The sequence below is a fragment of the Brienomyrus brachyistius genome, chromosome 10, assembly GCF_023856365.1.
Source record: "Brienomyrus brachyistius isolate T26 chromosome 10, BBRACH_0.4, whole genome shotgun sequence".
In the NCBI taxonomy this organism is placed as follows: Eukaryota; Metazoa; Chordata; class Actinopteri; order Osteoglossiformes; family Mormyridae; genus Brienomyrus; species Brienomyrus brachyistius.
Genome location: NC_064542.1, coordinates 20,975,191 through 21,000,034, shown reverse-complemented (window position 1 = coordinate 21,000,034; position 24,844 = coordinate 20,975,191). Strand labels below are relative to the sequence as shown.

Here is a 24,844-nt window from a genome sequence, read left to right as displayed (position 1 = left end):
ATCTGAATTAGATAAACTGTTTTACTGCTCTTCTTGAATTTTCTCATAACACAAAATCATTGCGTGCACAGATTTGTATTCATATCTTTGTGGGGACCATCTATTCATTTATATGGGAAAAACCGTAATCCCAACAATGACAACCTTAACAATAAGTAACCAAACAAAATACAAGACTTTTGACATGTTTAGTTTTTTTTATTGCAGTCACTTTTAAAAAAAATAAAATTGTGTTTCTCTTTCTGGAGACAAAGAATGTGGTCCCCACAAGGTCAAAATAACAGGATTTCCATGGAATTATATACCCCCCCCACTTGTTATTATTAAATAAAACTATATGAAAGGGCTACGCAGGAGGGTGTAATATTTTATGCCAACCGATTAGTCCCTTAATTGACTGGAATACGCCTAACCACCGCTAGACCGCGACATTCTACCCAAACAATCGCGGCGTGCGCGCTCTCGACCGGCCCGGCCCCGCGTCCCTAGCCAATGGCGTCGTGCGCCGTTATTGTGGAGCCGAGAGCGCGCCCCGGCCACAGCCGCCATGATGCGCGCTCACCGTCCGTGAGACAAAGGGAAGCGAGCGCCGCTCGTCCACTCGCCTCTGCGGATTCTGGAATGCGTTTGCAGGTGAGGAGACGCCTTGGACCGAACGGGATGCGGGCGCGGACACGCCAGGGAAGGGGGCGCGCACGTTTACGGGTTCCTGCCTTTGTGTTGTTTTTCGTGTGTGAAGGGGACGGAGTTAGTGGCTTGGTCTAGCTGTTTAACAGCGCAGGTTAGCTGTTCCGCGGAAATTGCATTGTCCTTACGAGGGATACCTGGTTCCTGACAAGGTTTGTAATTGACTCTGGGAGGAAAAGAAAGCCCCGAAAAGAAGGAGTCCTGCCGACGACTGACGAAATGCCTAACAGAGTCCTTCGCGTGGCCGAGCCTCGCGCGTCGGTCTGATAACCGTTGAGATGGACTGCTGCCGATCCGGGAAAAACATACAAGTCTGTCTGTCCGGGAACTCGGCTTCTTCGCCAACTCAGTGGTAAACTACTCCTCGGCACCATCTCCGTAGACATAGAGCTTGGTAATCCATGGCCTGCGTGAATGGTACAACGCTCTAGCGGGATAACGCTGCGTCGTTGTAGCTGTTGACCTGGGTGGGGGACGCTTCGTCCCGGCGGGTTGAGCCCCCTCGGCGGCTTGCTTTACGTTGTGCAGACCCAAGGAGCGCTTTTCTTACCTGGGCGAATTGTCTTCCGCTAGGTGCTTTAGTTTTGGGATAAACGACACAATTGGGCGCCGGAGTGTGTGCGTATGTTTGTGCTGTTGACAGACACCTAACCGCGTTTGTTTGTTTGTTTTGATGCGCGCCCCCGTGTCCCCGCCGCCTCTCTTTAGAGGCCTGGCTCTAGTCGAGGATGTTTCGCCGTCCCGTTATCGTGCCCGAGGAAAAGGGGGTATGGGGGGGCGGTGACTGACAGGCGGGCGCTCCAATGATACTGAACCCCTCTGCTGCACGCACTTTTCCCGGGTAGGTCTGTGTTAGGCGCGGATGCCGGATCCCCGATTGCACCGTAACCTCGCTATATGAACCGGTTGTGTATATCCGATGAATCGGTAAGGTGAGCGTCGTGTTGAACACGGGTTTCGGGTTTGCCTTCGTTGACTGAAGGTTTGGCCCAGCACGACCCGACCTGCTGAGTGTTTACATAACGAGCTTACTCTGCGTACCATCCAAATCGGGACTGAGGTTGTCACTCAGAAGAGAGCCGACCTCAGATTTACCCCACGATCGGCTGCTCTGGGGTCGGGGAAGGGGATTCCGTTTCCAGGCGGCTATTGTATAGAGATACTGCAAAAGCTGAACGTTTTTGTCTCTCTGGTTCATAATATGGGCAAGGATGCTGATGACCCCTCATGTTTTTTTTTTTTACATAGGAGATGCAGAATGTTCGTCGTAACTGCCATATACATTTGTGTGTTGTGGTTACAACAATGAAGATGCTCTTGTATACTCAGTGTATGGCTTTAAATGATGATGGTTACTGGGGTTGTGGCGCCAACTAAATAAAACAATGAATTATATTAACCAGAATTTTACAGTCCTTTTGCGGGTGAAATGCTTTTCCTCTGGTGATCCTGTCCCTCATTTTGTTCTTTCTAAGTCTCAGAGGACCCACATCAGAGGACAGAGACTGGTTGTGTGGTCTAGGGACTGGCCTCTGTCCGGAGAGCACATATGTCCCAGGTGGATTGGAGGTCACCAGCTGGGTAGTGGGGAGGGTGCATTGCGAAAGGCCTGTGTATTCCTGCCAGGAAGCGGTGGTGGGTAAAGGCCGTGATGACCTCTTCTCCCCATGTCCCCATGAACACCTGGTGCTGCTAAAACTGCTGCTCTCTGTGACACTGGCACAACTGTCAACATTGTCCCTTATCGATTTTATTTCTTTTAAATAGTAACATGGTAAATCATTTCAGTGAAATGCATATATGCTTTTATTTAGCTGGAGTCTCCCTTGCAGAAGCTGCTGATCACTTGGCTAGAAGTGCATTTATATTAGTCTTATTAATGTAGCACACTTTTGAACTCTGAAATCGAAAGCTCAGAGACTCTCATTTTGCCTGCTCTACATTTATGGGCCAGCCTTGCATGGCCCAGCTGTCCTGTCTGTGCCTGGTGCTTCCTACAGTGTTCATTTATGATTTCATTTATTCTTCTGAATTTGTTTTTTTTTTTTATGGCTTCTTTTTGCATGGATTTACGAAGTGCTCACTGAGGAGTGCCAGTTAAATATTAACGAGGTAGTTAATTAAGCTTTTACTTGGCAGTGCTTGGTGCCCTTAACGGGGCATTCCATGTAAAGGTCTTGTGGCATGTACCATAAATGGAAGTAGATATCTGTAATTTATTTACCTCAGAAGCTTTATACAGTGGGAGTTTATGGTGAATAGAATATAATTGTAAATGTGTTTATTGTTCCTTAACCTAGTGCACATAATCTTAATTGTCGAAAAAAGTGTTCAGCTTTGATTCCACTGTTGCACTGGGATGTACTGCAATTGTAGCTGGAAATGTCTTATCTGCTTTAATTTCATAGAATGGCGCGGATGCATGCAGTGGATAGCAGAGCCGAATGCTGAAATCTGAAGCGGCTGTGGTGACGTGGAGAGCAGTTTTTCAGTCAGGGCTTTCAAAGTTGTAATGACCTGGAGCTCATTATAATGGAAAAACATCCTGTAATTGGGACACCACAAATCTCTATTTAGGTAACTTCTTTGAGGTATTTTTCTCAGCTAAAATGTACATGGACTGTTCCTTGAGGCTCACTTTTAAACAGCATCTTTGTTGCAATATATACTTTAAAAGAGGCTCCCTGCTGACCATCCCATTTGGAGTTTTCCCATGAACATTTAAAAAATTGTGGTAACTTTTATTGATAATTGAATTACTCCTTGCATCTGGCAGTGTGATCCATGTTGTGTGTAAAAGACAATTAAATTTTCATTTTATTACTAGTGACAGTACGTGCTGTCCAGTGCTAATTCCCGCCATAGGTATCAGGACGAACAAATTGAAGAATAATGAATTTTAATCTTCACCCTTATAAAAACATTATAATTGCACTCTTGAGTGAAGGTATTATATTTGTTAATGATATCAATGGTCGGTGAGAGTGCTTGTACATTTCCTTCTTCATGTTGGGAGGAACCGTAAGTGTTTAGGTCACACATGTCCAAGCAATTAATAAAGTTTGAAGCTTCTGGCCAGCTTTAATTTTATGTGTTTCCTCTAAATGTTCATGTTGATAGCTAATCAGGGCGCATTCTCCTGTTCTTTAGATCTTGAACAATGGGTAGTGATGAACACCCCTACCCTAAGGAATCTTAGGAGCGCTCAAAAAACTTTAGAGGGTGTTTCATGGATAGGTGCCAGGGCAGGCACAGTCTCTGCTGCTTTGTGTGAAGTGAGAAAGTGGAAAGTGTGTCTGACTGGGTGGTTAGTCTTGCTCTTCATCGGTTATTTTTGCATGTTTTTTGGTGTGATGCACACTTGCACAGTGACTTATCTCCTGGAACATATGTGCACATGGTCTTACCTGTGTTTTTGTGTACATTTTGCAGCTTGTAGAACTAAAATCTGCCTGTCTCAGCACAGAAAGCATAAACATATAGGTTTCACTCGAATATAAATGGCATCCTGGCTGTTCTCATTCTTAGCTAGTGAAGACTCTGAAAGCATGTTGCAGTTTGGGCATTACTGTTCCGTACTTGGCAGTCTAATCTTTTTCCAAATGTCTCCATCCTTCCCACCTAGCTAGGTGTGCTCATGGTGTCCTGCTGCAAGTCCTCATTCTACACGCTGTCCACAGCTTGCCACAGTTGTAGTAATTTTGGAGAGTGAGCTGCCTCATCTGGTGGTTCCAGTGCCGATCTGGCGCTGACTGTAACAACTCCTAAACCCTGAGGAACTCTAGCTCCCATGGGCTGGAGCTGACTACGCTGTAGACAAACCCCCAGCATGTGCTGTACCTGAGATGTTTGCTTCTTCCTTGCTATTCTGTTCCATGAGGAAGTCGGTTGGACCGAATTACTGTTTGGGTTGATCGTTTACATGATCATTATTTAAATGTGGGTTTTCTTTTCTGTCTTTAACTGTATGCATCTACGCCTACTGCCTGAAAGACAGACTCCGTGGCATTTAGTCCTCTTCCTCCCACCGTCTTTACATAACTGGCTAATGTTACTCTTCACGTTTTGCTAATTCCCCTATTTTTAGATTTTTACCTAATAACACTGCATGTGCTTAAATTTGCTCCAAGGTAATGGAGGGAACAATTCATCAAAGGTCAAGCAGACAGACTGGAAAATTACTGGAGCTTGTGGAGGAGAGAGGTCGGATTGAGGGAAATGCAAATATGGCACGCTTGCTTTTTTTAAAATAGTTTTTGTTTTTTTTAGTCAGATGTTGTTTCTCCATGTGATCACAAGCAAAGGCTGCTTCATGCCCTGGTGAAGTGTGGTGGCAGCGGTGTGCATGCATGTTTGTGTATGATGTTGAGGAAATGAAATCTTAGTGGAGGCATTTCCCACTGATGCTCCTGTCCAAACCGACTGCACAGCTTACTGTAAAAAAGTTTTGGGTATTTTTTGCTAGAGCTGATCTGTTTGCAGACGTTCTTGGGAAATAAAGCTATAGGACTTCACTGGGACAAAAAAACAATGACCAGTTTGGCCTCAGCATGTCTGACTGTCACTTGGCAACTGGCTCACAACAGCAACTCTCCAGTTATAAATGTAAAGGTTTGGAAAAGTTAGCAGGAAAATGTTAGCTAAATTTTTTTAGGAAAGTTATAATGTAGTTCTTGTGTAGGGCTAGCTTCTTGTAGACCCTGGTAAAATTTTACGATTGCGGTATTCATATGTCATTAACGGAATTGGGAAAACTAGGTGCAGAGAAATTACGTGTGTGTGTGTGTGGGTAGGTGAGCATGCATGCGCGTGTATGTGTGAGCGTATGTGCATGTGCTGTTGAATTTGGGAAGGGTTTGTTATGAAAAATTCATGTGTTTTTCTCTTGAGTGTGCTGGCCCGTTTGGTAACATAACATTACATCAACACTTTACTCTTGGATTCTCTCTGCTTTAGAATCAATTTACTGTACATTACATATGAATAGCAGCGTACATTTTAAGCGGTTAATGCACCACACATTGTCAGCAAGGAAACTTCAGTGTGGCTTCAAGGACAGAAGACTGGATGTTCTGTTAAAATAAATAAATATATTCCAAAGCAGGGTTTTTTTTCCACCCTCAGGATGGGGTTTAATGTCTTCCTAATGAGTGCTTTAAAATCGGAATGACAGCGCAGTAAGGACTTGCAGAGACTGCCAATTGGGACTCCATATACCTCCCTGGGCTCTGTAGAGAACCGGCATCTGCATATTCCTTCAGATGGCCCTGTTTAATTGCTTTACTGTTGACCCTGTGCTGGAACCTGCCCAACCTTGTCTCATGCTCGTCTGTTTCACAGCTTTTTAAAGGAACTTTGTGTATGCATTCTGGTTGTTGCTGTTATATTGTTATATAATTCATCCTTGTACCCATTCACCTCTATTCAGTCTCTCCCCCCCCCTTCCCCAAAGTGGTGCACCAGCAGCAGGGTGTGTCCACCCTTCACCATACTCACACACACATGCCTCTCTTTCAGCAGTCTGGCTGCTTTTCTGTTTAAGTATGCTGCTTCAGTTCTGTCATATCATTGCTTTGTATATTTGTCTTGGTGCTTGTTTGTTTTGTAATGGGTGTGGATTAGGATAGGCAGATGGACCATCGACAAATATATATGCCTGTATGTGGGAAAGTTCCAGTGGAAAGCGGATATCGTGCAGGTCTAAGTAGTGGGGAAATGGTCAAAATATATAATATACACCGTAAACAATGACCATTACAGAGAAGTCAAATTTAAGTCCAAAGGATGAGTGAGTAGATTATACTCGTGATGATTGAAGCTGTAACGGTACACACATTCATCATATATCATTCAGTACATCATATTCTGTTCGATACACACTGAAAGGAATGAATTTGTCATGGGTGGAACTTAAATTCGCAAGTAGATGTTCAGTGTGTAAAACATTATGCTAAATGTAGTTGTGACTTGGTTACTTCTAATGCTCATTACGGTCGGTGATAATTTGCGGTTTGTGAACGTTTTGGTTTCCCAATAAGTCACACCAACACTGGAGAGAGAGCAATAGTTAAGCTCAAGACTATCTGTCGGCTCCGTTCTACCAAACTTTAGTATATTATTGGAAATACATTCAACGTCTTAACTCATTTGAGATGATGACTTCCGAGTGTGTGTATGACCGGAGCAAGACGGAAACAGCCACAGGTCTCCTTGTGGCATTTAAAATGCTTCTGCCAGAAAATGTATTCTTGGTAGTAGAGAACATGGGATTTAGTTCATTATGATTATTATATCATCATTTTGAATTTTTAATTTTACATATTTTTACAATGTGCCAATGTTATTTGGATACTTGGACATATCCGTTGCCTTTGACATACAGCTGTTGTTAGTTGTGTTTGTAGTTTTAATAATAAACAATTTTTAATAAGATGAAGTGAACGGAATTATAAATACTGTTTATCCTGCTGTACTGAAATTGCACCGCCGAATCATGAACCCAAAACCGAGGTTAGTACCAAATCGTGAACACCCCTAATAATGATGGATGTGGCAGGTGTACCAGACAGTCTGTAGTGGGTGATGCAGAACTTTGTTGGTCTTGGCTGAGTGATGGAAATGGTATAAAAAGCACAGTGATTATAATGATACAGTATGGTTTGGAGAGCAAAGCTGATACAGGCAAAAGACGGTGAATTCCAGTGGCTCTGACCTGTAACTAACTTTCCTTCTGTTCTTTCTTCCTCCTTTCACACTTACCTGATATTAGCTTCTTCCTTCTAAATATTAAGAATGCCAAGCATAACCTTTGGTATAGTGGAAATGTAACCATGATTATGGGCACCACCTGTCTTTTTTGAGGACACAAAACTACTAGTTTCAGGTGGCACCTCCCTTAGTCAACCCAGTTGTAATGTTTATATGTGGTGATAGAATATGCTCCCCACTTTTAGCTGGATCTCAAGGCGGCGGACCGTAATATGGTCTTAAGTTCACCGCATTTATTGTCTCTCCTCTCCTACCTTTACCAGTAGATCAGGTTCTGTAATTGTGGGGAATACAAATGGTGATACTCCCATTAAACTAGTAAATAAATGTGTATTCTGTATCTGACTTTGTCATAAATACTGCTTTTTGCCTGGTTCATTGCTTAAATGACTTCACATTTGTATTCTCAGTCCCCAAACTCCGGTCAAAGAAACTTTTTTTCCCAGTTGACCTCCTCTAATCAAACAGTCCTCTGTGCCCTGGGGTCATTCCAACCTGCTCAGATTCAGACCAGGTTTGCTGAACCTGGTGCGTTACAGTGGTATAAGCTGTTCGCTGAGTGTGCCGTATTTGTACTAATTCACAGACATTGTAAATGCGTTTGAGCTGCCTTGGTTTAGTCTTTGCTATTAAGTTGTCTTCTGTTTTAACAGCATTAAAAGCACATGCCTGCCTGTTGTTCTCCCCACTCTTCTGTGTGTGTCTCACCTGGTGGTGCTGAATAACAGGCATCTGTGAGGAGACCCTAATCTGGGTAACTTCTGAACGCATTCATGGCATCTTTTTGCAGATGCCAAAGACCCTGTGCTTTCTGGTGCATGACACCCAAAGACAATGCCTCACTAGGCTTTGTTTCTAATTAGCTGCTTAATCACTAGGAACTGAATTTAAGTATCACGGTCTCTCTCTCTCCCTCACACACACACACACACTAGTGATGTGGTTGAAGACTGCCTGGTGATTCACACTGAGCATTTTTCTTTTGCTGGATGTGGATTGATGGTTTTGAGTGTTTGGTGGCAGCACTGCTGGGAATGTAGTGCACAGACGTGGTCACTTATTATGTCTGACTTATACTGTGAGCTGTCTCACAGGCTTGTGTGGACAATATTTGGGAATACACTGTCATTTATAGCAACAGCTTATCGTACTTGCGTGTAGATTTAATCTCTTGAATGTCAGTTATTCAAGAATTTTCTGTGCCTTTTTTCCCCTCCAACTGAGGGTCACAGCAATTTCGAGGTGTCTGTTAGATTGACTGTCTTTGTACTTTTGTAACACCTGGTTTTATTTGGCACAGAAAAGTGACATCAGGCTGGCCTCATGCCTCAAACACGTAGGCCTGCATTCTCATTGGAATCCAGAAGAGCTAAGCAGCTTTTAAGACTGCACGCTTTGAGATGAGTCAAGCACGGCCACCTTGTCAGAGTAGACCAGGGGTTTATTTCAGCGTTCCTCACATGCTTGAATCTGGACATGAGCTAAGTGAGACTAAGAACAGCGTGATATTTATCCCTCGCCATCCCCACTCATCTGTGACTCTCAAATGCCAAGTGTGGGTCAATGGGGTTTGGGGTAGGGCAACGTGGATGGAGGGGTTTGCTATGCTCCATAAAGTCCAGCTTAATAATTTATTCTTTGGTGGTCCCGATAGTTCTTAAATGGCTTCATCTTGGTGCTGATTCTTTTTTTTTTTTTTATGTTTCAATTTATGTTTCATCTCCCTCATCCCCGCACCCACCCAAACTGTAAACAGCGCACAGAAAATCAAGTTAAGCAGTGTGGTGATTTAATTTCGTGCCCTCGTTGCACGGCTGCCAGCTGGCGTGAGTCGGGCCCGTCTATGCATATGGTGCGATCTTGCGTGTCCCATCGCTAGCATGGTTTCTCGGGCTGATTCACAATGCAGAATGTAAAGGTGAGGTTAACGTACTGTTGTCAAGCTGGTTGTGATACCAGTGTTAATATTTCCCACAGTTGACTATTCATTTTTCTGTCCAAGGGACAGCTGTTTCTTGGTGAAGCCTACTCAGTTTATTGGACCTGAGTAATTTTAGTGCTGTGTTTTTGTTCAGGAATATTTTTTTTCCCCTACACAGCTTGTTGTTTTTGCTAATGTGCATATTCAGAGATTTTTTGTTTTTTTTAATTTAAAATTTTTTAAAAAGCTTTTCTTGCTTTCTCCCTGTTAAAGCCGTACTTGGTGTTTTAAGTTTGAGGTGATGGACTTGAAGCTTTCCAATACCCAGCCATAGCACCCTGAAAGACCATAGCTCTGAGACTGATTGTTTCCTCCTGGGCATGAAGCTCTGGCTGTTTCCCTGACAGATGACATGAGCACCTTTTGTGAAGTTATTCTCTTTTGCATGTGTGTGTTTCTTTGTCTTTTGATAATTCCTGTTATGTATATGTGATCCGACAGACGTGGAGTGTAAGCCCTCCATTAAGTGTGTGTGTGTGTGGCCGGGTGGGTTGGCATTTGTTCCTCCAGTTTCTTTGCATTATCTGCAGGATTGTGTTGCAGACTGACAGTCCATAGTAGCCGTGCAAATTGGAGAAGGATGTGGCCTGGTTTGGCTGCCGTGCTGAGAATTGTCTGGGAAGGCGTCTGCTTTGTCCAAGGAGAGGAGTTTGGGGGAGATGGATTCTCTGCATCTCTCAAAGCATGACGTGTGGCTCGATATCCCGCCATGCAGCACGGGAGTAACATGAAACGAACACCTACTGCTTCGGTGTAGATGCTCAGGCCGTATCCCCTCTGCCTTGTGGAGGCACGACTTCCCAATTACTGCAGCTCTTTGACAGCCGTTCTAATTAAAAAGTGCATTTTAATCCCCTTTGTAAAGGCTTTTTAAGACTTAGTTTAATGTTCTAATTATCATTCAGTATCTTGTATTAAAAACAGTCTGAATTTAGTACATGGACAGACAGGATCCTAGTTTGCTTGTCCAATATATAAATTTTTGTATTTTTTTTTAGCTTTATCACCATAGGAGCGCCATGTGTAATGAAGATACTAATTAAATAGCCCTCTTCTGGTAGCTCTGATGCCTGGACCGTTTTTGAGGGGTTTGAATCTCAGCTCTGTATGTTTGAGTGAGTTATGTTCTCCTTGTGTCATATTTCCTATGGGTACTTCAGCTTCCTCCCAGAATCATTGCAGTTAGTGTTAAAGTTGCCTGTAGTATATGGTTATGTGTTTTTTTTTATGCATGAATGCGCCTTAATGAGGCTAATGTTCGTGGATAGATAGTCCACATTTGTTTAAATGTTCTTGTGTGTGTGTGCGCGCGCGCGCTTATACGTGCTTATACGTAACCCCCCCTTATCTTTGTCTTACAGAATAACAGGAATGCCCAAAGAGAAATATGACCCGCCAGACCCGAGGCGGATGTACACAATAATGTCAAGTGAGGAGGCGGCCAATGGGAAGAAATCTTACTGGGCGGAACTTGAGATCAGCGGTGAGGGCGGAGCTTCTGTTTTTGTCCTTGCAATATACTAAGGTCTCACATGCTAGACATAGTTTCATGCACACGTACTCCATGAAGTCGTGCACCAATAAAGGCAGAGTTCCACCTGTATTTAACAGAATATGTAGCAAATTTATAAGAAGTGTAACTTTTGTTATTTGTGAAAAGTTTTGGCAGGTGGTATAAATATTTGTCATAAGTAGTATTACTCATGCATGTCACCCTAGGTAGTATTTGACACCTTTGTACTCTGCCACAGGCAACAGCTGCTCTGTGCTGGTGCGTGTGGCAGTGACGAGTTCCTGTCTGGCTACCCTGCAGGTAAAGTGAAGAGTCTCAGCTCAGCGCTATGGAGCCTGACTCACCTCACCGCCCTGTACCTTAGCGACAACTCCCTGTCGCGCATCCCCCCCGACATTGCCAAACTGCACAACCTGGTGTATCTGGACCTGTCATCCAACAAGATCAGGAGCCTGCCGGCGGAGCTTGGCAACATGGTTTCTCTCAGGTAGGTAGTCCGAGGTCCCTCCCAGGTCCTTCCTTGGACCAACCAAATCTGTTCTGTGTTTTAATGGCATGTCAGCTCACCATTCCCAAAACGGCATGGCTTTGGTCTATATGTGACACATCCTCTGTCTCCCCCTTCCCCTCCAACTTTTCATTACAGTTAAAGGTATTCTTCCTTGACATCTTATCCAGTCTGTCACCACCATCCCTAATTGAAAACAGTCACCTCTGTTTATTCTCTGTTCTCTAACATTATGACAGCTGTCGGATGTCTTACAATAGCATTGGAAAAAAAACTGTCTGTCATTTAGTTTCTTTTTATACTCTTGTGTACTGGCCTTGAATTTCAGATGGCTTATTTTGTGGGGGGGAGGACATGTAAATTGACAGATAGCCAATGAACCCCAATTATCTATGCTTAAATGAAACTGTTCGGAAAGCCAGCCCCTTGTCACCCTACTGTTTGATAGCCGTCCGTAGCAGCCCCGTCACCAAAGATTTTCCAACTCTGACGTCCAGTAGATTGGATTGGCTCTCGCAATTCTGTTTTGGTCGGGGTCCTACTCCTCTGCAGAACCATAATGAGAAATCTCTCCCCCTCTCCCTTGTTCCCCAGGGAACTGCTTTTAAATAACAACCAGTTGCGGGTTCTGCCTTTCGAGCTGGGAAAACTGTTTCAGTTACAAACACTGGGGCTGAAAGGTGAGTACGCTTTCTGTTCTGGAGGCAGTCGCCATGGCAACCGGCTGGAGCATCCTGCTGGCCAGCAGTGACCCTTACAGCACTCTTCCTACAGGGAACCCACTCACACAAGAAATCTTGAACCTGTATCAGGAACCTGATGGGACTCGACGGCTGCTCAGCTACCTTCTGGACAATCTCGCTGGCACCGTCAAACGCAGTGAGTCCCTGCTTCACATTCATCACCAACCTGCAGACCCACTGGGGTCTGCAGCAGTCTGAACGTAAAGCAGGATTTCATTATGTTCTATGTGGCTTAGCTTGTATCGCTGCATAGGTACCCTCTTTTTTTTATTTTTTACCCCTCTGTAATTATTAATCATAATGATCATGGACCAGACAAGATGTGCTGCCCTCAAATTGTTTATAAGCTGGTTTTTATACCCTTTTCAGGAGTGTGTGTGGTATAGTAGGTAAATCTTTTTGGAATGCTTACCCTGTGTCCTGCTCCCAGTCCCCACAGAGCAGCCTCCGTCCAGGTCCTGGATTGCCCTTCAGGAGCCGGACAGGACACGACCTTCAGGTCTGAAGCCTTTCCCTCTCTCACTGACCCTCTGCATATACTGAGATCTGCCTATGTTAATGAGGTTTAGGAATTCCGGTCCACATCCTGAAGATCAAGGGTTCTAGTGGTGTAATGGATTCGGTCCCTGGGTTTGGCATGTGTGTGAATCACAGATTAATTGCAAAGTTTTACTGTAGTAGTGTGAAATACCGTTTTACTGCCACTGTTACTTTTTAAAGTAGTAATTCCATAAATCCGTGTTATGGAATGACATGCATTTGGACAAAAGTGTCTCCTAGATACACGTACCGTGGGGCTGTACCAACATTCTTTGGCCAACATTAAGGAACTCTGACACAGTGATGTTCATTGTTTCCGGAACGTGCTTTAACTGTGCAGCATTCTGGACAGTTAACCTGCTTTGTTTGTGACCTGCCCCCTCTTCAAACCCACAGCCCTGTTTTCCGTCATGTGTTACAACGTGCTGTGTGACAAGTATGCCACACGACAACTGTATGGCTACTGCCCGTCCTGGGCGCTCAACTGGGAGTATCGGAAGAAGTCCATCATGCAGGAGATTCTGAGCTGCAGTGCAGATATCATTAGCCTGCAGGTGAGCCTAGGAGGTGGTCGGGGGAAGGCAGTTTTTTCCCCACTCTTCTGTAATGTGACCTTTGACCTTCTCCCTGGGGACTTATTTCTGAGCAGGGCCCTGACAGACCAGGGGCTGCTGCTGGTTTATGTGATCAACTTTGCCAAAAGTATTGGGACAGCTGCCTTTACGCACACAGAAATTTCAATGACATCCCATTCTTAATATATAGGCCTTAATATGGAGTTGGCCCACCCTTTGCAGCCTTAACAGCTTCAACTCTTCTGGGAAGACTGTCTACAAGGATTTGGAGTGTGTTTATAGGAATTTTGACCATTCTTCCAGGAGAGCATTTGTGAGGTCGGGCAGTGATGTTGGACGAGAAGGCCTGGCTAATGGTCTCGGCACTAATTCATCCCAAAGATGTTTTATCGGGTTGAGGACAGGGTTCTTTGCAGGCAAGTCAAGTTTCTCCACGCCAGACTCATTCATTCATGTCCGTATAGACCTTGCTTTGGGCACTGGTGCACAGACATGTTAGAACAGGAAGGGACCATCCCCAAACTGTTCCCACAAAGCTGGGAGCATGAATTTGACCAAAATGGCTTAGGATGCTGCAGAATTTAGAGTTCTTTTCACAGGAACTAAGGGGCCAAGCCCAACCTCTGAAAAACAACCCCACACCATAATTTCCCTCCACCAAACTTTACTCTTGGCATAATGCAGTCGGACAAGTGCCGTTCTCGCAACCGCCAAACCCAGACTCATTCCATGAAATTCTCTATGCAAGGCCACATGAAGTTTGTAGGTCTGTAGCTATTCACTGCAGACAGTTGGTGACTCTGCACACTATGCACTTCAGCATGTGTTGTCCCCGCTCTGTTTACGTGTCCTACCACTTCATGGCTGAGTTGCTGTTGTTCCCAATTGCTTCCACTTTGTTATAATTCCACTAACAGTTGACCGTGGAATATTTTAGTATTGAAATTTCACGAATAGGATGCCACCTGTGCAATTCCATCATGGTACCACACTTAAATTCACTGAGCTCCTGGGAGTGACCCATTCTTTCACAAATGTCTGTAGAAGCAGTCTGCATGCCCAGGTGCTTGATTTTATATACCTGTGGCTGTGGAAGTGACTCAAACACCTGAATTAAATGATTTGGAGGTGTGTCCCAATACTTTTGGCAATATAGTGTATCTTTGTTGGTGCTCTTTTGAACTTTATTATCGACAAGTGATCATCATAGAACATAAAGACAGGTTGAATTTGCAATGAACAAAAACATTTTGCTGGTGGTGTATGCCAGGGCCTGATTTATTCTCCTGTTTTGATGTTTCAGGAAGTGGAAACAGAGCAGTATTACAATTACTTCCTGGTTGAGCTAAAGGAACAGGGTTACGATGGATTCTTCAGTCCCAAGTCCCGAGCCAGAACCATGTCAGAATCAGACCGGAAGCATGTCGATGGTTGTGCAGTATTCTTCAAGACGGACAAGTGAGTTCTCTTTTCTGGGGTCGTATTTGTCTGGAGACTTATTGATTAGGGATGTTGATTGACTAGAGGTAGAACATTTATTTCAGGCTATATTATGCTTTAAATACCACACCACTGAGTTGTTGTCTTGGGTAACCTGGTGTTTCTCAGGCTGACCTCGCCCCTGTGCCCCTTAGGTTCAGCCTCGTCCAGAAGCACACGGTGGAGTTCAACCAATTGGCCATGGCCAACTCTGAGGGCTCGGAACCCATGCTGAACCGGGTCATGACGAAGGACAACATTGGTGTGGCTGTGCTCTTAGAACTGCGCAAGGAGATGATAGAGATGTCCTGTGAGTCGAATAAGCATTTTCAGTATTGGTTTTTTTAAAATTATTTTATTTGAAGAATTATAAATTTAAGTGACTACTGATATTGGTACAGACTTTCCATAGGAGCGTTGATCTTTCTCATCCCTTCAATGTTTCCTTCCAGCTGGAAAGTCTTGCCATGGAATGGAGAAGCAGCTACTCTTGGTGGCCAACGCCCACATGCACTGGGACCCGGAGTACTCGGACGTCAAGCTGGTCCAGACCATGATGTTCATGTCTGAGGTGAAGAACATTGTGGACAAGGCCACTCGCACCCTCAAGCTGTCCTCGACATCCGGGGAGGCCAATGCCATTCCACTCGTGCTGTGTGCTGACCTCAACTCGCTGCCAGACTCGGGTAAGCAGTGGAGCTCATGGAGACATGGGGAGAAAGGGAGTTCTTCAAAGGGAGCTCCTCACATTGGCACCAAGCTTGCACCTTTTGACCCTTGGGGCTTGTAACAGCTGGTGTGGCCCAGATAGTATGAAGTACATCTACCCTTTCACAATGTCACGCTCTTTTTGTGGGGTCCTGATAGTGGTGGTAGATTGGTGTGCTCCCCAGTGTCAGGTTTAGTATCAAATTCCTTAGCCTGAAAAATGGCCATCCTAGTAGTGTTTACTTTAGCCCACCATACTCCTTTGAGAGGCCCTCACCCTTTTGACCTCCATCCGGCACAGGTGTGGTGGAGTACCTGAGCACAGGTGGGGTGGACTGCACCCACAAAGACTTCAAGGAGTTGCGCTACAGTGACAGCCTCACCAACTTCAACAGCAATGGCAAGAATGGCACATCCAGCACGAGGATCACACACGGCTTCAAGCTGAAGAGCGCCTACGAGAATGGCCTGATGCCTTACACCAACTACACCTTGGACTTCAGGGTGAGTCAGCCGACGGTAGTGGGCGCAATCCTTTATCGTAAATTTTGAGTACGCCTGTAACAGCAAAGTAGTATCAAGGCTCTGTTTGGCAACTTGATGTTTGGTTTCCTTGCAGGGCGTGATTGATTACATCTTCTATTCGAAACCCCACCTCAACGTCTTGGGCATCCTGGGGCCTCTCGATCCCCACTGGCTCATTGAAAACAATATTACCGGTTGCCCGCACCCCCATATTCCTTCTGATCACTTCTCCCTGTATGCACAACTGGAGCTGGTCCTGCCCTACCCACCGCCCATCAATGGAATTCACCTGCCGGGTCGCAGGTAGTCCCGTGAGCCACCGGGGACGCTCCACCTCCCTCACACTCCTCAAAACTCAAAGGAAGAGAACACAATCTTTAAAATTCAAGTCATACAATACGAGGTGTGAGGTATGGCCAGCAGGGATTTGTTTTTTTTTTTGTATGTATAATTTTTGTGTTTTCCTTTAATTGTTTGTATTCATTTTAATTGAGGAATCTAAAGTCAATCAAGTCTCTTGCTATACACCCCCCGCATTCATGTTCTTTCGTTATACATTGATGGACCACACAGTGAGTTTGTCCTATTTCTTTAAATGTTGAGCATTTCACTTTTTTTAAAAACACCCCCAGTCCAGGTCCATTAAGCTTTCACAGTCTAGCTTAGACCGTTTGTTCACAGAGAGAGGAAGCGTTTTATTTACCAGAAGTGTAAATGTGTCTGTGTGCCCGCTGTCCCCCCACACGCCCCCTTTGCTCATGTGATGACTTGTCGGTGTAGGAGGGCACCAGCCACGTCTTTGCCTTTGTGCTTTTGGTGCTGAAACCAGCTCTTCTGCTGCTGTCACCTCCATTACCCCCTTCTCTGGGGGGCCTGGGTGTTTAGGTATTCGCTTGATTGAGGTGTATCTCATGCTGGCCCATGCATGGTCGAGTGGCCCCTCCCACCCTCATACTTTGGAATGGAGGAGGACAGTGGTGTAGTGATATGAGATGGTGGCCTTTTGGTGGGGAGCACACCGCGGAGGCAGGGTCCGTTCCGGACGTGTATTGCCACGACGGCACCCATGCTGGGTCAGAAAGGGGGTGCAGCTCGAAGCAACATCACTCCCGGCACCTGCTTTACAGCGCCATGCACCCCGAGCCCTGACATCACGGGCATCAGTCAGCACTACCCTCCAGGGTGGGCGAGGATCCACTGCTGGTCATCCTTCTGATTTACCTGGCAAGTTCTCACATGGGCACCAGCGTGTGTACACACACATAGACACAGGTACACACACAGACACAGGTACACACACAGACACAGGTACACACACAGACACAGGTACACACACATAGACACAGGTACACACACATAGACACAGGTACACACACATAGACACACACATAGACACACACAGACACACACACACACACAGAGAGACACACACACAGAGAGACACACACACAGAGACACAAAGATCAGTAGCATGGGCCATGAACTTTATATTTCACTCTGGGGGGGGATTTTTCACATGGACGTTTGTATGAAATATTATATTTGGATTTAGCCTTTACATGATTGTATAAAACCTGGTTTTTGACAATTTTGTACTTATAATAAATTAGGACCAGATTTGGGGGAAAATGATTGTATTGTAAATGAAGGCTAAGTTTTTATCCATTTATTGTGAATGAGAGGAATGTAAGTAAGCAGCTTTGGCAAAAGATGAAAAGGGCAGCTGTGGAAGGCCTGTCTGCCGCTGTGTTTGCACTCTAGGCTCTGTCCTCTATATAATTTTTAACCCCCCATATCAAAATTTGTTTTTGAACACTTGTTAAGCCTTGGAGTTCTAGCACACCCGAACACTGATGTGCACTCAGTAGTTCATTTGGGGGAAGCAGGCTGCACACCCCTTATGTCCAGCTGAATATTGATGTGCATACGACGGTCTGACCACGTCCCGTCCCTTGACCCATTTCAGGTAGTGGGCTGCACATCCCTTTTTCAGCTGCTTCACCATCTCACCTTTTTGACTAAAGTGTACACCCCCCTTATTGTAGTGCCTCTGGGTTCAGCCTTTGTCCAGAGGAACAAGCACCATCCTCAATCCTCAACCATGCTGATCTCCCTCCGTGGGACCATGGTCTATCTGTCTGCCCCCAACCCCAGGTGTCAGTATGTGGGCACATTGTGGGCTCTGCTATGTTCAATTTTGGGGCAGGTGTTGATAGGGTGTCGTTCGCAGTGTGGAGCCTGAGATGTGGAGCTAGTCCTTTGTTTGGGCTGGGCTGGGGTGGGGGGGGGGGGGCGAGGGCACCTTGCACTTCCTGCACTGCCAGCAAACACCTGCACAGCATCTCTTTTCACTTTTTTTTCCCCTGAAGATCTTCTGTGATCCTTTTTTGTTATTGCCACCCTAGCCATGACCTTTTCATGTTTCCATTGGGTTTTTAGTACTCTTGTGAGGTCATGATTCAGCCCCCCCCCCCCCCCCCCGCACCATGTTGTTACACCTATCAGAACAGCTCAGAGAGCTGAAAACGTTTGCTGGTCAAAGTTGCTTTTTGAAGCCAAATAAGTCTGCTCAGATTTAGTTTGGATCCACAAACTGTTGTCACCTGTACATAGTTTCCCCAGCGTCTTTGTTTGTGCCATTTAATGTATAATACCATGAAGCCAATGTGGCGATCGGAATCTAGTTCTTTAGACCGTTCTGAGCCATGCTGGGGATTAGATGGAAACCATGTCTGAATGTGCAGCCCTGTCTGCCTCCCACGTGCCAGACCTCCGTAGCCTTGCATTGTTTCATCCACATCTCCAGGGTCCCGGGTGACTCCCAAGTCAGCCCAACAGAATGAGACGAACTCATTGTTCAGCATACAGTTAATATCACACGGAGGAACTGGGTCGGTGTTTGTGTTTTTAAACAAAGGTAACCGATTTGCAAGCACTTAAGGCAAATCTATTATGCAGCTAGCCTGTAAAAAATGTGATCACCTTTTTAGGAATCTTTTTTTCTTCATGTAAAAAATCATATTTTAATTGCTTTTTACAAATGGAGAAGGGATTAAAACAAGGGAAAGTTTAAATATGCCGGCCTTGTCCATGATCTGCTCATTCCTGCACTCCCCTCCCCCCCCCCTTTCCCCCCCTTTTTTGGTTTGTTTGGAAAAGAAAATGTTAAATTTATAATAACCTTGAATTGCTGGTAGTGTTGTATTAGATCGAGATAGCTTTTGTAAAGTGTGAATAAAAGGTGTACTGTTTCCTTTTTTTTAAAAAAAAATGGCTGTGTTGTTGCAGATATGAATTTAGTGTTATGATTGGATGTTTTTTTTGTCCTTTTTACCCATTTTTTTTAAATCATACTATTAAACCAAATATTTTTTTAATATGTATATGGAAACGTTAGCGAGTTAAAATGGATATATTTGGTTTCTAACTGAGATTCAAGACACTTAAAGAAAAAAGAAAAGCTGTCATTAAAAGTGCAGCTTCAGAGAGAGTAATACATGGGAAAGGATGGTCATTGTCGCCAAATTTGAATCTCAAAGCTGTATCTTGAGCCGTTCTTTGGAAAGTCACACCAGGCCAGTGGATTGGCAGGAAGCTCCGCCCCCTCGGCAAGCAGCACGCAGCATATGGAGTGACATGGGTAATGTCACCTTGCTGATTTGTCATCTCCGTGTCATGAGTCTCGGTGATGACCTTTGGCCCCGCCCCTAACCCACTGTAGTTCAAGATGGGTGAGAGGCAGTCCGCTCCCCTGACTGGTCAGTCATTTGTCTCAAGGATTGCAACGGTGTCCCTCTAGGAATAGCAAGGTGACCAATGGGTTTGTAGTTTTGCGCTTTGTTTCCCTATTTTTTTTTCTTAAGTAAGTTGACTATGTATGTTTGTTGTTGACCTGCAATATTAGAACAGACCCCACCCCTCAAAGTAGACTGGATACCTCCCCATCCACATACACACAGGAGAGACTCAGATACTTGGCAATAATCGTACCCACTTTAAATTATTTTAATGCTCTTACAGCAACTATCTGGTGGAGATCTTTCCAGCATTATGTTATGGTTCGTTTTGGACAGTGTTTCCCTACCTGGTCCTCGGTGACCCCCCACACAGTCTATATTTTTGCTCCCTCTCAGCTTCCTGTCAGACGGTCTATATTTTTGCTCCCTCTCTGCTCTCTGCTAGGCAGTCTGCGTTTCGTACCGGGAGCTTGGACGGAGCAAAAAGGTGGATTTCTGGGGGTCTCTCAAGGGCCAGGTTGAAAAAGGCTAATTTAGGAGGAAGTTCTTTTCTGCTTTGATGTTTGACCTCTCCCTCCAGCCTTCTGTGTTCGTTCCATAGTGATAGTTATTTGATAAGGACTGTCTATCTGTAGCTGGCAAAGTACATGCGCGCGCATATATATATATATATATATATATATATATATATATATATATATATATATATATATATATATAAATAAAATAGACATATGTGTGTCTCTATGTATATGCACTGGACCAACTCTTGTTTACCATTCATAGAATACCAGCAAAACACTTGCACAAAGTTTTAAAAAGAATGTTAATAAAAACGGCAGCTGTTTTTAAACCATTAGGAATTGTAAAGAGGCAGAATGGTAAACAAGGCATTTCTGTTGAACCCTTAGCAGTCCTCTTGATTACCTTTGAACTAGATTTTTGTTGATAACAGGTCGCCTTGTGTCCTTTACACCGATGTATTTTCCTACTTATGGTTGACAATAAATTCTATATCTGTTCGTTTGTGTGCTGCCTTTCCTTCCAGCTTTGGATTTGATGTGCGCCTGAATAAAGGGCTTCCTGCAGCGTGGGAATAGCTTACTCACTTTTTATTGAGCTGGCTAAAACCTATAAAATATGATCATTCCTGTGAAGTATGAAATTAATGCAGATTGTTTGTCTTTAGCAGTGATTGCTTGCGTTTTAAAATTTTCATTAACCTAAGGATTGGACCCCTTTGTAAATCTGTGAGGAATACTGTGCGAGCCATTATTAACTGAAACAATGACATGGTGTTGAATTCATTTCAGATTCTTCTTCTCGTCGCTGTGACCAAGGATCGGTAACGGCTGCTTTTAGTTGCTCGCACGATGTTTGTGTTGTATCAAGAATTCCGGCGCATTTTGGGTTCAGCCACTAGATGGCGTTAAGTGACCGTACAGTGACACATTGAGCCGCAAAGCAGCCTTACGAAGCGCTCTCCTTGCAGTGTACAGCCGCCACTTCTGAAAAAGCTGGTTTTAATATAAGCGACTACAGAAACGCCCTAAATTTATTAATAATACAATTATTTCGCAGAATAATTTACCACAGGAGCACAAAATGTAAAGGCAATGTGATTTGTTGGTGTCCACAATGGAATTGTTATGATGGTCAGAGCCAAAGTGGTAAATGGTGTAAAGATGCGTGTTGTCATTTTAATGCTGGGATTGTAAAATGAGTGCAGGTGTCTGTCGATGCACGTCACAGGGATCCATGGCCGGTTCTAATCTGATGGGAGTAGGTTGTGCAGTTATGCCTGAATCCTGTGGTCTCTTCTCATTTTGGTGCTGATTTTGATTCTTACATTAGCGCAATTGCTGCCCCAGAAATATGTTTTCCTGTTTACAGTGAAAATGTAGCAAATATGCATTGTTGCATTCTTGCATTTCCATTATGGGAAAGACTGCACATGGAGTGGAATGACCGCCACCGTTCTTAGGTGACCTGACTGTGAACTGGGAAGGCCAATGGTGGGCCTCGACACACAGACCACCAAAGGGGGTTTAATGTACTTGCAGACGTATGAAGAATCCCAGGAGAATCATCTCAAACGATGTTCATACAGAATAGAAATGTAATCTGGAATCTGTCCTTCATTTATGGGTTAATGTTGGGAACAATTGTACAGCATCTCTTATGGTGCCAAAAACATCACTTTTTAGTCCGTGAAGATGAACTGCCATGATGCAAAGTGGGTGCTTGGTGCGGTTTAACTGTGCTGAGCTTAATCAGCTTGCGATCTGGTTCTTTTTCCACTGCGGTATTTTTTTGGGGGGGCGGGGTGGGGGGTTTATGGGATTTTTCTCTCTCCCTCCCTGACATTCTAACATGCACAGCCCTTGCTGGTTCTCTTGACTGCTCGCAGGCTCTTCCTCGCTGTTGACGTGGCAGTGAGCAGCTGGGTGCTCATAAAATGATAGCAGATGTATGGCTCCTGCGCTCCCTCTCTCTCTCCCTCTCTCTCTCCCTCCCCCTCTCTCTCTCTCTCACTCCCTCCCTCCCAGACCTGACCCCTCTTGCCCTTCTGATCTCCTCGAGAACAACAGCGCCTGCTGGCCCGCTCCATCACCATGTCAACCTCGGGTTTGAGGAGCGGTCGGTTGGGAATTGGGTCAGGTGACTATAATACATCTGTGACGTTCCAATCAGCATGTCTGTACCTGCTTTAGAGTGAAGGTACGCTTCCTGCCCCCAGTCACACCCTTCACTTGACCGAAACTGGAGCAACGTGTTTCTGCTCCATATGAAGAGCCGCTTCTCCCTATGGCCACGGCACAGGCCCCAAGTCACCAGCGCAGGCTTTAGGTCTGCGACTCTCCTTTCTTAGACTAAAGTGCCTGGATATTCATCGATGTGAAATTCTGCTGTACTGCCGCTCAGGTAAAGCACTTTGCTCCAGGATAGTAGAGCCAGTCCTAGGAAGTTAAAGGGTCTCCAGCATCTTTGATCCTTGTGTTCCCATTTTCCCTGCCTATAAGCAGGATGATGATTGATTACGGGGATCTCTGGTGTGAATTCCTGTCCCTATTAGGCAAACTATTACCCGAGTGAGATTTTCGTTTATCTGAAGAGTGGGGCGCTCCTTCCTCTTCTAGGAAGCTTGCATTTTGCTAGTGATGCTGCCCTCGGTGCCTTTGGACTGGAGAATTCTGTGTGGAAGGCTTCGCTAAGGTTTCATCTGCTCACTCGTCGTCACCTTGGCCAAGCTTGGGGCCCTAGGATGGAGTATAAACCAATTCTGCAGCTCCTCATCAGAATGTACATGTGCGCACAAGTTCTGTATTTAAATATGCATATATTTACTTGTTAAAGAACATAAATATTGGACTTCCGATGGCACAGACAAAAGGGTTTTGCGCCTCTGACTTCATTGCAGATTTTCATGATCTGCGTTTATTGTCTATGAGTAGAGATACAAAACAGCTGGCATATCTGCATCAACACAGCCATTAGATAAGGCTGTATGTGTCTTGACCTGGCTTGAATGTCTCCTGTTTTCTCAGCCCCTCGGTTTCAGCACTCGGCTTCCCCTACAAGACGTTCACCCCAACTCATGCTACCGACCCAAAGTCATCGTGAAGAATTCTCACACTTAGTTAAGTATTTGTTAGAGTTTAGGAAGTAAGAAGAACACTGGTACCCTGAAATGGTAGCTATCAATTTGATGTAATGCTGATGCTGTATTTGATTGCTTTTTGGTGGGGGTGGGGGTGGGGGGGTCTGAAAACATGTTTATTTGTCCGTTTTCCTTTTAAGGGAGCCGTAGCACTTATCTGTAGCATGTTCACAATTTTCCGCTTGTGCGCTGAAAACCACAGATCGCACAGACGCTGATGGAAAGGCCCACAACCCCCCCCCCCCCCCAACAGACTTCCCACCACCATCCCTCAGCTTTCTGAATTCGGATCCTTCCTATCCACAATGTCTCCCTTTACACGCTTTCATTCTTTAAATGGGTCCTATTGTGCTTTTCTGTGTTTTCCTTTCCTTTAGTGTGTTATTTAGCTTTATGCTTACATGCCAAAGGGAGTAACTCTCACCACGGATACTACTCTTCCCTAATCTGCCCGAATTACCTCGTTGGAATTTCAAGCCTTAGGTCTGTGACATGGTGAGGTCACCTCGTAACACTATCCTTATTGGCTGCCTACCTGCAAGGATCTGTCTGCAGACTACAAGATAGAGGCAGAAAGTATCGGGCAAGCTGACCATTCAGGCATGCTAACCAGTTAGACCCAACTGGGCTCACAGGGGGTGGGGCAAAATCTCTAACGGAATTTTTCAGTTATATATAGTGAATAGAGATGCACAGTATCAGAAAAATAATGTATTTTGGAGCAATGAACCATGTAAATCTAGTTTCTAGTCTTTTTGACCAAATTCTCTCCTTTGAACACCATGCGAACCACACAGTAAATACAGCTTTTTTCCCACCTCAAAAACATTGGTCGCCTTCGTCCATTTCTGTCATTTTCGTCTGCTGAAACTCTTATCCGTGCCTTTATTACATCTAGATTACATTCTATATGGCCTTCCTGACAAAATTATAAAGACACTTCGGTATGTTCAAAACTCAGCCTCCTCACACGACCTCGGTCTGTTGACCACATCACTCCTATTCCCAAAGATCTTCACTGGCTTCCTATCTGGCTTGTTTAAGGTTTTGCTCTTTATCTACAAATCTGTTTCTAATCTTTAGAAACCCCCCCCCCCCAAATACAGCCCAATACTCACTATATGATTCAAATAATGTTTACAAACTTCAGCATGCATATATACAGAATATATGTAAGGTGTAATTGCAGCATCATCGGTTCCTGTAATAACCTGCCGAGTGTGTAATGGTATAGGTCTGAGTGTGCGTGGGGGGGTGAGGCAGGCAATGCTTTCACACTGAAATAAAGGCCTCCCATAGGGCTTTGTGTCGCGGCCCAGATGCTAGTCAACCTGGGGCTGGGAAATCGAACCTTAATCAGGTGCATCTCTGGAGTTCCCCGCCCACAGCAAAGCGAGTCAACGAAATAGCCTCACAGCC

The 24,844-nt window shown here is 44.8% G+C and overlaps 1 protein-coding gene across 5 annotated transcripts; it reads left to right on the top strand.

Annotated features, from left to right (window-relative positions):
- Positions 1 to 508: 508 nt before the first annotated feature.
- LOC125750612 (CCR4-NOT transcription complex subunit 6) lies at positions 509 to 20,423 on the top strand. 5 transcript variants are annotated; one of them, XM_049028712.1, is made up of 13 exons: positions 509 to 633; positions 10,798 to 10,919; positions 11,250 to 11,436; positions 12,052 to 12,137; positions 12,232 to 12,336; positions 12,631 to 12,699; positions 13,137 to 13,294; positions 14,619 to 14,773; positions 14,950 to 15,104; positions 15,247 to 15,480; positions 15,804 to 16,006; positions 16,122 to 17,299; positions 17,354 to 20,423. In XM_049028712.1, exons 2-12 carry the CDS (start codon positions 10,808 to 10,810, stop codon positions 16,332 to 16,334), a joined length of 1,677 nt encoding a protein of 558 aa, XP_048884669.1. In that variant the 5' UTR covers positions 509 to 633; positions 10,798 to 10,807; the 3' UTR covers positions 16,335 to 17,299; positions 17,354 to 20,423. The 5 variants fall into 5 exon arrangements, with proteins under 5 accessions (XP_048884669.1, XP_048884668.1, XP_048884667.1 ...); XM_049028711.1 differs by lacking the exon at positions 509 to 633 and adding an exon at positions 681 to 1,039; XM_049028710.1 differs by lacking the exon at positions 509 to 633 and adding an exon at positions 10,430 to 10,551 and having other exon boundaries at positions 17,374 to 20,423.
- The last annotated feature ends 4,421 nt before the right edge of the window (positions 20,424 to 24,844 follow it).

Excerpts from the sequence above, each read along its gene's own strand:
- LOC125750612 (XM_049028710.1), top strand. Across the intron at positions 10,920-11,249 it reads GGCGGAACTTGAGATCAGCG|GTAAAGTGAAGAGTCTCAGC; the intron begins GTGAGGGCGGAG and ends GCTACCCTGCAG. Across the intron at positions 13,295-14,618 it reads CAGATATCATTAGCCTGCAG|GAAGTGGAAACAGAGCAGTA; the intron begins GTGAGCCTAGGA and ends TTGATGTTTCAG.